General features: G+C 42.4%; 1 protein-coding gene across 1 annotated transcript in view; it reads left to right on the forward strand.

The window, feature by feature from the left end:
* The window catches only part of DDX10 (DEAD-box helicase 10), a 457,862-nt gene that overhangs the window by 71,536 nt on the left and 374,285 nt on the right, over window positions 1-12,041 (forward strand). Inside the window, exon 10 of the mRNA XM_030200276.1 lies at window positions 4,396-4,497. Within this exon, the coding sequence (XP_030056136.1) occupies window positions 4,396-4,497 (102 nt within the window). The remainder of the gene's footprint in view (window positions 1-4,395; window positions 4,498-12,041) is intronic.

Genomic DNA, 12,041 nt, shown 5'->3' on the forward strand with positions numbered 1-12,041 from the left:
ACACACTTTAGTATAAGGACCCCTATGTTTATATTTTTTGGATCAGTATAAAAACCAGAAGGTTAAATCATGAAGAAGTGGAACCTGTACTGAGTGCCAGATTCAACTGTGGCTACCTTGCTGGGCAGACTGGATGGGCTGTACAGATCAGTATCTGCTGACATTTACTATGTTACTTTGTCACTATATAACGTTCTGTTTGCTTTTTGTCTACCACAACACACTGAGTAGATTCCAATATATTGTCCACAATGACGGAGTCCTATATTGATAAAAAACCAAATTATCTGAAACAATAATAACTTCTTCTGCAACTCCCAGCTTAATTTATCCAACAGAAAATAGCCCCAACTTTTCTAATAAATCTTCACAAGAGCAGGGAGTATCTCTCTTCTGGAATCTATACTCCCATGTATCCAACCGTAGACAGTGAAGTAAACGTGCAGCATATTTTGGGAGAGCTGCTGGGATTGCAGCAACAGGAAGTAATACTGGAAGGCTAAGGAGGACAGAAAGTTTGTAATGGAGAAAATAGTTGAGTGCACCTCTTTCCAGAAGGGCATGACCACCACATTTACTCAAGCAAACCCCGAAACCCACACTACCGTCAACATAAACCTAAACGACTTGCAGAGCCTCTGCGGCATGAGGTAGGTCCATAGTCAAATACTAATTTGTATGGTGACTGGAGTAGGGAATTGGAACATTTAAATTGCATCTCCAAATCTATCAAAGCCTTATATAAATGAGAAATGAAATCCTTAACTATACAGTTTAGAATTAATGACTAGTCAGACCTGAGGCCTAGGGTCCAACATGATTGTAGAAGACAAAAATATGCTGAAACAAATATTGAGTGATTATAGCTCCAACGAGTGTTAAAAAAAAAAATCAGATATGTGAATCTTATTACAGTGTTCATGTACCACCTTCACATTTTGTCCTGCAGACATAGTAGTGGTAAGAAATTCTGTGCTCATCAGTCATTCTGACTTGTTATGGATCATCAGTTTATTCCAGTTATTTATCCTGGCAACAGAAGTGCATCTGGTTCCATGGATTTCAAGGATACCTATTTCCACAGAGAGAGTTCCCGAGGTTACAGGCTGAATAGCAATCAGCACAGATAGTGGTGATTTGTCTGCGTTGGGTTGAAAGCCCATTACAGAGATAGCCATGTATCTCAGCAACTAAAGTTGCTTATGTCCTCATCCTATGTACATAACTGGTGGACAAGAAGAATAATTATTGCATTAATACGTTTAAGAACATTAACATTTAGTATACAGTAATATATAGATTTTTTAAAGGAAGCACTTGATGTTCAAACTGACAGTTTAAAATTTACCTTGCTTTTTTTTTTAAATAACATTTTCAAGCAAATTATCATGAATACCTATTAATTAAAGAAATATCAGTAAGATACATGAAGTCTGTTAACTACTACTACTACTACTACTATTTAGCATTTCTATAGCGCTACAAGGCATACGCAGCGCTGCACAAACATAGAAGAAAGACAGTCCCTGCTCAAAGAGCTTACAATCTAATAGACAAAGTACACTAAGCATTTAGCCTGTGAATTGGTTGCACTGTTATCGTACAATTGTGGTAACCGTTATTGTACTGGCATGACATCACACACTAATTCACATGCTAACTGCATAATGTGTTAAGAGTAGAGAAAAGGAGGGGGAGGGGGAACAGGTATGATCTGTGCATGGTACTTTACTACACGGTGCTTCTTGTGCAGTTACTGTGGGTATACTTACCTCCTTTTATATAGGAGTTGGTAAGTGCATCTACACTAATTGCGAATACACTTAATGCATGGTAAAGAACTTTTTGATGCAGTAGCTGTGTGAGAATATGCTGGGAACGCCCCCAAGAGTTAGTGCATAGGCTTTGCACTTAATTGCACATCAGTTTTTGCATTTAACCAAGTGTAAAACTTTACCACACTTTAGTAAACATGCCCCATATATAGTCCCAACAAAATATGAAGGGAAAGAAAAGAAAAAAAGAATATATGAGCATAATACTAGTATGTAATATGAGACCACAAATGATTGGGGTGGGGGGGGGGGGGGGGGGGGGAAGAATCCAGAGAAATGAAGGCGCTGATGTTATTCCCCAATAGGAAATTAAAAAAAAGAAAAACGGAACTTCATGGTTGTAACTTGTGAGGCCTCTGTTGAACTCAACCATAGTAGCTCCCCAGGCCACCCAGCCATGCAGAACATCTTACAACATGTAATTCTATTATCCAATACATTTTGCAGCTGATTGGGTCATACAAATGTATTTTAATACCCTTTAGTACCACACAGTTCAATTTCCCAGCGGGCCAACATATCTTCCTCACAGCCCGCATCCTACAACTCCACACCTGAAACCCTGGAGTACTGTACAAGTCATGACCCCTGATGGGCAAGGTGGGGGGGGGACAGATTAATCCTCTCACCATTTTATAGGTAAGAGCTGTGGCAAAACAGTGGGTTCTAAGCCTGTGAACTATATTAATTATTTCATGAAGTATATTTCCCTTGTTCGGCCAGCAGTTGGTGACTTTTTTATTTTTTAATAAAGCTGTTTTAGAAGTGACATTTTTTTTTGCTGCTTAAGCTGTGAAGTAATTTTTAGTCTCAGGGAGAGGAGAGAAAAAGATATCTTCATTGAGGCCCTGTGAGCAGTTATATTTCCTGAGCTCCCCAGGTGCTACCCAGGTAGTAACAAGTGTTAGATAGTCTTAACGTTGATCCTTGTTTTTGTTATCTGTTATTGCTTGCTGTACTTAGTTTTTTCAAACGTTCACTGTTTTACTGTAGCAATAAACCTATTAGTTTATTGGCCCTGCTGTCCTGGACTGACTAAGAATCCTGGTGGTTTGTGCATTGGGTCTGTGAGTGCTTTCCAGGAACTGTGGGACCCCTGAGAGTGTGGCCCCAGTAACCTAGAAATCACCAGGGAATAACCTTTGGGTGGTGAGACTCGCCCAGAGGCAAGTGGGACCCAACAGGCAGGTAAATTGTTAGCAATGGTTAGGGGATACCTGGTTTGTAGAGTCCTAGGGCAGAGCTTCTTTGATTTAAAATAACATTAGTTTTTAAAACTCCTAGGGGGTATTTTACTAAAGCTTAACTTGAGTTATTTGCAGGAGGGCCCATAGGAATAACATGGGCCCTGCTGCAGATAGCTCGAGCTAAGCTTTAGTATATGACCCCCCCCCCCCCCCAATGCATTCATGTAAAGAAAGTGTGCTAAATTCTAATGCCCTTTTTTTTGTTTTAACTTGCCTTTTATTACATCACTAGTAAGAAAGGCCCGTTTCTGAGGCCAATGAAAAGGGCGCTAGCAAGGCGCTTTCCTCCCCATCCCCCTCCCCTTGTTGCTGGACTTACCCTCCGTGGTGATCGCGGTGGATCAGCTGTTCGGCCGGCCCTCCGTGGGGGGGGTGGAGGATCTGCGTAGGTCGCTGTTTTTCAGTGTGCGCTGGGGGGGGGGGGTGGAGCGTCGGTTGGCGGTGGAACTGGGGTTTCGTTGAGTGTCATAGCCTTGCCCTGAACGTCATCACGTTGTGAAGCGTGGGCGGGGCAAGCACTCATGGTGGAAAAGTGATCTGGACCATGACAACTTTACTTGGAATGCTGGGTAAGTTTGCGTCATAGAACGTTGGCGGTGCGTTTTATATAGAGAGATATCCAATATAGACAGATCTGCTGGTGGGAAGGTGGGTGGGGGAAGGATCCTTTAATTGGTTTAATTGCTTCAGGTCAGTTTTACACAGAGTACATTCTGCATCGGTAGCTGAAGATACCTGTGGAAAAGCATGAAAAGAAACAATGTTGAGAGAGTCTGAGCTGCCTTTTTCCGGCTTGCTTGTAACTTGGTGCATGGTGAATTGATTTCAAGGCAGATTTATGAAAAGCAGTAATGATAATGATTGTTCCTGTTGGGAGCTGTCACACAGATCACATAACAAATACTGACAGCCAGACTTTCCACCCCAGAACTTTGTTTATTATGTATTAAATTGTAAAGCCCTTTGGGGGACAGTTTTAGATATGTTTATAAATACAAATTATTATTATATACCAAAACAGTAGCTGGGGCCTTCCCAGGGGTTGCATAATGACAATGAAGAAACATTTTTTTGTTCTTGTGTTTTTCAGTGTTGACTTAATTTCATAATCCATTTTGCTTTCATTTCGACATGGAAAGGTGGAAGTGTCTCTCTGCTCACTGAATTTAGATTACCTTTGCGGCTTTCAACTCCTGTGTTTTTGATTCACATCTGATCTTCATTCTTTAAGAAAGATAAATAACTTAGAACCGAAACCATAGTTTGTGAGATTTTGATGTTTTGAATCTCTCATTGCTTTTTTGGTGGAGCAGGTATAAAGAAGGTGGGGAAGCTTTGCTGGTTCTGCTTCCTTCAGAACAAAAAAGCATGGTGCAGCAGCTACTGGAGAGGAAAGTCCCCATCGAGGAAATCAAGTAAGGAAGCTAAAAATTTAATTCCTGATTGTCTTTCTTGCCATGTAGCACAAAACACCTTGGCCTTCTCTCTTTAATATATTACATTCATTGCTTTTAGATACTGTATCATAATTGTCACCCTCTTATAGCTGAGTAAGCTGAGGCTCAGATCTTAGATGTCACATTTTCGTAAATTGACTTGTCTGAGTCGGAAATGGAGTTTGTGTCAAAAGAGGAGTTCACTCCCATGAGATTCTGAGGCTACATTCCAGTCTGCAGTTGAACAATAGCCCCCTTCCCTAGGAAGATCTATGATATATCATGCTGTAGTTTTCATTTCAAACTACCTTCACTGATGTTCAAAGCCCAGGGTTTTTGCTAAACACTAAGCCACATGTCCTGCTTTGGTACTTTGTCAAGGTTTTCTCTTCCCTCCATAATTTACACACACATGGGAGAAATGGAAGGACTTACCGTATTTTTCGGACTATAAGACGCACCGGACCATAAGATGCACCTAGGTTTTCCTCACAAATTTGGAGAAAAAAAGTGCATCTTATAGTCCGAAAAATAGGCCCCCCTCCCTGTCCCAGGCACCCTCCCTCTGTTACAGGCTCCCTCCCTCCGTTACAGGCACTCCCTTCCTCCGTTACAGGCTCCCTCCCACCCTCCGTTACAGGCACCCCTCTCTCCCTCCGTCGGAATTTTAAAACTCCTCACCTCGTTGGTGTGACTCGCAGTAGCAGCAGCGCTTTAGCGTGCACGTCGCTCTTCACTCGGCCTTCTCTCAGCTCTCTGGTCCCGCAAGAGAGAGAAGGCTGAGTGAAGAGCGACGTGCACGCTGAAGCGCTGCTGCTGTCGCGAGTCACACCGACGAGGTGAGGAGTTTTAAAATTCCAACGGAGGGAGGGAGGGAGCCTGTAACAGAGGGAGATGCCTGTAACGGGGAGGGGGGGGGGGGGGGGCTACATTCGGATTATAAGACGCACCAACATTTTCCTCCCAAATTTGGGAGGAAAAAAGTGCGTCTTATAGTCCGAAAAATACAGTACTTGTTAAGGTAAGTAGCTTTTACCTGTCTCACTTCCACCAGGAATTAAAGGAATACATTACTGAGAAATTAACCTTTTATCTCCACTCTGAGGCAAAGTTTAGCAGCATGATTTGGTTTGTTTGGTATGTGATTTGGATCTTAGGTTTAATAGTCATTTTTCCTAAATCCAGACTCAAGGCAAGTTGCATCCTAAGTACAGAAGTTAGTTTCCTTGTTCAGCGGACCCACAGTCTAAATTTTGTACCTTGGGAAACAGAGGGTGGAATGATTTGCTCAAGGTCACAAAGAGCAGCAGTGGGAGAGGCAGGATTTCAACTCTGGTTCCATCACATAGCTTCCCACTATTCCAGAATCTGTGGGATGTTTGTGTCCATCAATCAGCAGGTGGAGATAGAGAACTTAAAATTGAGCTGAGACATATTTGTCTTGGCATCTAGTCCAGCTCCTCAGTATTCTCTATCTCCAATAGGTAGAGGGACACACTTTTCAGCCTGTGGTTTTGAATGATTTACTCCTGGTCCAGTTGGTCAGCTGCTGCAAAGTCATATCTGGAAGTCTTCAGATCCCTGACTGGTGCCCTTGTGAATTTACTTCTTCCCTTCCTTCACCTCGCCCCTTTTTTCCTGTGAAGCTCCCCTTTTCCAGCACAGCAACCTAAAAAAGAAAGAGGGTTACTGGAGAGCTTGAAACAGAGTATCAGTCCTGATACTTATTTATCTGTGGTAAGGTTTGTGGAAACTGAGCTTAGGTGGAGCAGTCGGCAGTGGTAAGTCCGACTAAAGTTTGACTCTGAACCGCTTGGAGGGCTGCAAGTTTTACTTGGTGTAGGGAAGGGATCCTGACTCACCGCTTGGGACAGTTGGGGTGAATGGCTTAATAGATTAATTAATGACAAAATATATCATATAGAAATATAACAACAAGCTAACTACATAACCTAATCAACTAGTACATGTGAAATACCATCATAGTGACCTCCTACTTCACCCAGAGCCACAGATCTCTGCTACAGCAGCCAAAGGATTGAACAAAAAGAAAAAAAATTAAGCTATTTTCTAATGTACAAATAATCGTGTTCCAACCTCATTCACGTCCTGTGGAAGGCTATTCCACTGCTGTAGGGTAATCGCAGAGAAAGTTCTCTGTCTAAAGGTCTGTAATTGAATATCCTTTAGGACAGGTTGAAACCTGAGAGTGCAGCTCACGCTATGGCACACAGACAGCAGAGTTGGGCTGTGGGAATGTTGAGGGATGCTGAGCCATGTATTGAAATTCATTTGTATAAATCAGCAGGAACAGGAAAGTGGAGCTGAAAAGTGAGCAGAAATCACTGTTACTCAATTATAGGGCCAGCCCTGATGGGCCGTCAACTTATCTGGAAGATAAATAGAACTGTGTCCACTCCTAGCCTTAAACTAGGAGTTTAAGGCTATGGAAAATGATTTGGTGATTTACAGAAGTCCTTTCCATTTTGGAGATAATCCAGGCATTCAGGCTGCAAAGAAAACAAACAAGATTGTGCAGTTAGAAAGCTGGAAATGAAGAGGGGTGAAGATGCATGTGTATTGCTTCACAGAGGTATGCGAGTGCAAATATTTTCATTCATGCACATCATGGGGTGAAAAAAGCTTTGTCCACTCTTTAGAGAGAGAGGCAGCTACAGAGGTTTTCACTCATGCACATCTGGAGGTGGAAGAAGTTTGGTAGACTCCTTTACCGAGGAAGGTGAGCCCAAATGCTGGGACTCATGCACATCTGAAGTTGGGGTATTTTGTGCAGAGGGAAGGCAGTTGCAGATGTTGGCATTTGTACATTTTCTACATTTTCGTCCTTTCATACAAAAGAAAAGTGGACACAGCTCTCCTGAGGTCAGCTTGAAGAACCGTAAGAGTTAAAATAATATCCAGGTGAGAGGCTGGTTTCTAAGAGACTCATTTTCAATCTGATGTAACCACATGACTGTGGAATTATATTTTATGCACACAACCTGTGGATTTTCCCGTGGAGGAAATTGATTCAGGAAAGTGATTTATTTATGTATTTAAAAAGAATTGATAAGCCACAAATCAATAAAATTCTAGGTGGTGTACAAACAAAGCATAAGAAATAAGATCATAAAACAGCAGTATGAAACGTAATATAAAACATCAAGAAACAATAAGATTATCATAAATCAAACTAAAAATCAAATGTCCCAATATTGAAAGGATTTCTCCTTTTAACTTTCAGAGCATTGCTCCTTTATTGGCCTCTTTGAAAATTTACTATGCTCATAATTTCACTAAACTCTTACCTTTAGGAGGAAAAAAGTGATTGTCGACAACGGAGGATTTAGGGAAATAGTTTAGGAGCTTGGCACTGATTGTCAGCTCTAGGTTCATAAATTTGGCTCGGCCAAATAAATGACGGTCCTAAATTTATAAGCCTAACTTTAAGCTTTTAAATTAAGATCAATTTTCAGCTGAAAAAATTAGGCTTCTATAGTAAATTTGACTGAAAGTAGGTTCCACATTTAGAAGCCTAAATTTAGATGCTCAGCATTTTTTGAATATCAGGCCATGGCTTTATGTACACACTTATGAAATCTCAAATTATTCTGCTGTGATAAAACTCTATTGGCTTGGTTCTTCCCTCTCCTTCTCAAAGACTTAATCTAAAGAATTAATCCCGATCAAACCTAGTTCATCTCTTCAGTCCCAAAGCCCAAGTCCCTCTGAGGAAGAAACCCCCGTTGGACTCAACACTGATTTTCTGTTCCCTCCCTAAAGCCCTGATATGAAGAAGACATCGTACCACTAGTATATCTCCCCACTGAGATCAACCCCTTATCATTCAAATATCTCATCTGAAAGGTGAGGGAATGTGACAAATTTCAAAGGGATTATTTCTCACACTGGGCCTAGGGATCAGGAGGGGATAGAGCCCTGGTTGCAGTGGAAGAGGAACTAGCTACCAAGGAAATCTCTAGTAGGTTTCAGGAAGGATTTGGGGGTGTGGAGTGGGTAACTGATTGTAGGGGGAGCATGGATGGGGAGATTTGGTGTCACGGATGATGTCAGAGGCAGAGGGAGTAGCATAAATTTATAATTACTGATTCGGTCACTGCAGAGACACTTTCAATTTGAGAACCTGAAAAAAAAAAAAAGAAAACAGGAGGAAAAAATGAAGGATATTTAACATATCATCTACTTGAATAACAATGGAATATTGAACCTTGGCAGTCTCTACTTTCCAAAGAAATTATCCACTACTGATTTACCTTCCAACAGAAAAAAAAAATATCACTGGGTTTCTGCCAGGTACGTGCAACCTGGAGTGGCCACTGCAGGAAGCAGGATACTGGGCTAGATTGACCATTGGTCTGACCCACAATGGCTATTCTTAGTTTTTATGTTCTTATAGGGTCAAAAACCTCAGTTTTGACCTTCTATTTAACCAGGAGCCAGTGATGATGTTTCAGTAGTGCAAAAACTTGGTCCTGAGCTAATTAACTCTCTACATTCTTACTGCTAGATTTTGTACTAATTATAATGGGTGCTTAGCAATCCTGGGATAAACCCACATGCATTGTAATAGTCAATTGAAATAAAATGGGAACTGAGTCTGCTTTCGCCAAGTATGGATGTAGTTACCAAATAACCTATAGAAAACCAAATCAAGACTGTGCCACCTGGGAAATTTAATTGCTAACCAAAAATCTGAGTCAAACCAGACCCCCAAATTGTGTGCTATATTAATGTAGCACCCAGTGCTTTTTTTTTTTTCCCCTATGGAAAAAAGTTGCTGATACTCACATACAGGGCCATCCTAAAGGAGAGGAGTGATAATCCAGGGACCCTCTCCCACAGTGGGCATGCCTCCTGCAACCAGCCACAGTCTATAAAAGTTGGCATTCCAAATTTTCTAGAAACTGATATAACACACCTCTTACTGGGAAGAGTGGACAAGTGAAGACTGCTACCAATCCCTACACAGAACTGCAAGCATACAAAATACCTTACCTTATGTCCAGGGGTTCTCATCCCAGTCCTCAGGACACATCTTGCCAGTCAGGTTTTCATGATATCCACAATGAATATGCATGAGGCAGATTTGCATGCACTAGCTGCACTGTATGCAAATTTATCTCATGCATATTAATTGAACGTATCCTGAAAATCTGACTGGCTAGGTGTGTGGCTTGAGAACCTCTGCTTTAGTCAGATATACAGAACATAGAGCTTCAGTAAATACAGAATAAATGACCAAAAATTAGAAACAAAAAAGTGCGGAAAGAACTGAACTGGGAACTTCAAGAAGCCAGACCTTCCATGCAGTGCAGATACACAGAAGTACTGTGCAAAATACAAAGATATCAGAGATGCCAAACAGCTACCCAAAGCTGGAATATTGAAATCATTAAATCCAAACTAAAATGTTTTTCTAATTCTTTAGTCTCTCTCTCCCTTGTTTTGCAGGGGCTGAGCTGTTGTGTGCAGGCTGCAGCATGTGCCTCCATTTTTTCCTATGAGCAGGTGCAGATCTATGGTCTTCTCCCATGGACCTTGAGGATTGTGTGAAAATATTAATTCTCTCAGTGGGGGTGGGGACAGTTTCTCCAGTGGGAGCACTGTCTTTGTCTGTTAGAGTACCTAGAGCTAGAGGCCGACCAGGTTTTGGTTTTGGCTTTGGTGGAAATCAAAATTCCCTCCTGACCAAAAAGTGGGCAGCATGGTCCCTCAGCCACCCCCCCTACACTGATAGCGACCACCAACCCCCAATTGAAAGCAACCACCCTCCCACTATCTTTAGGTCCTCCCCTGGGCTATCTTAGAAGCTCTGGTGGCCTCGTCGGGGGAAGAGTGATCTCAATTTGCTCCTGCCCATACTGGCTCCACATTAAAAAATGGCTGCTGAGTTTTCCTGTGGCAGTCATTTCAAGCTTGGAACCGGCATGGGCAGGAACGATCCCTACTCACCCCTGTCCATGCCAGCTCCAGTCTCAAATTGGCTGCCATGATGAACACCTGCATTTTGCTTGCGGAGCTGGCATGTGCAGGAGCGACCGGGGATTGCTCCTTCCCTTGACCCAGGGAGGGTCTGTATGTGGTGAGAGTGCTGCGGTAGTGGCTGGTGGGTCCACTTTTGGTGGGGGGGGGGGGGGGGGAGATGTGCTGCTGGTTTAAGTTTTAGCTGAAACTATGTGGCGAATTATGGCTGCAAATTTGGTTTTGGCTCAGTCACCCTCTACATGGGGCCTGGGCTCTTTCAGTAAAATATGGGGTAGCGGGCAGTGGAAAAGGTGCCAGTACTCAGTATAGGTAAATACCCCCTGATTAATACCCTGGTAGTATCATATGTGAAGTGGCATGTCTATTAGCACTGATCTCATTGTAAAACCATATGGGGAGTTTCTTTCATGCCGTGATGACAGAAGCCAAATAAAATGACTCTGGTTATCCATTTGTTTAGAACTATGGTGCTGCAGTACAGCTACTCAGAGTTAGTAAATAGACTTGACATTGACTCAGAAATTTAGATCAATCTAATTGCTACAATTTACTTATCTTTGCTGCTGCAGTGCACAGAGAAATGGAAGTAAAATGAGTTTCCCAAAGTCATAAAATGATTTTTTTTTTCCAGATGGCATGCAGACAGAGGTAATTTATTTTACCCATATATTAATTATCTAACTACAATTTAACATTTTTGTAGTACTCTGATCACTTTTTTGTTAGCATTATCATTTTTTTGTTTTGTTTTTACATTTTCTTCCTCTCTGGTGTGGCAGTGAGGGAGTGGAGAAGTATCCTAATGGTTAGAGCAGTGGGCTAAGAACCAGGGAAGCTAGAGTTCAAATCTGCTACTTCCACTGATGCGCCTTGTGATTTTAGGAAAGTGACTACACTTCCCAATGTCTCAAGTACAAACTTACCCCCCTGTTTACTAAGCTGTACTAGTGGCTGGTGTGTTAATGCCAACAAAGCCCATTCAAGCATGCGCGATGTGAAAGGAAAAGCAGCAGCAGAGCTGGCAATGCGGCGGAGAATAGTGCGGGAAGAAGGCTTCTGCTGTCGGAACTTGGGGATCCCCCGCCAGCCAAACCAGAGGCCCCGAAGCCCTGTGTCTTCTCCCCAGCCTCTAAGGGGGTCCCGTCACCAGAGTTTTCTCTCTTCTGCTCCTGTCGGAACGCGATCACCGGGTCCTGTCAGGATCAGGAGAGAGACAGACCCTGGCGCCAGGCACGCTTGGACACTGGGCCCAGGGAATCTTGCCCCTCCCCGCCCCCCGTCCCCGCTTGGTGGCCCTGCTCAGCATGGTTTCAGACCACAGTACAGTACCGAGACATTGTTGTTGATCTTGACATCTGAGGTTAGAAGTTTGGGCAAAGGGAAATGAGCTGCTGTCCTTCATTTTGATGTGTCGGCATCCAAAACTATTATATATATGTAGTGAATTGTGAATAACTGGCACGGTGTTAAAATGGTTTGGAGAATTTTTAATAAAGCAAACATATTCCCACTAATTC

The sequence above is a fragment of the Microcaecilia unicolor genome, chromosome 4 (genome assembly GCF_901765095.1).
Source record: "Microcaecilia unicolor chromosome 4, aMicUni1.1, whole genome shotgun sequence".
Lineage (NCBI taxonomy): Eukaryota > Metazoa > Chordata > Amphibia > Gymnophiona > Siphonopidae > Microcaecilia > Microcaecilia unicolor.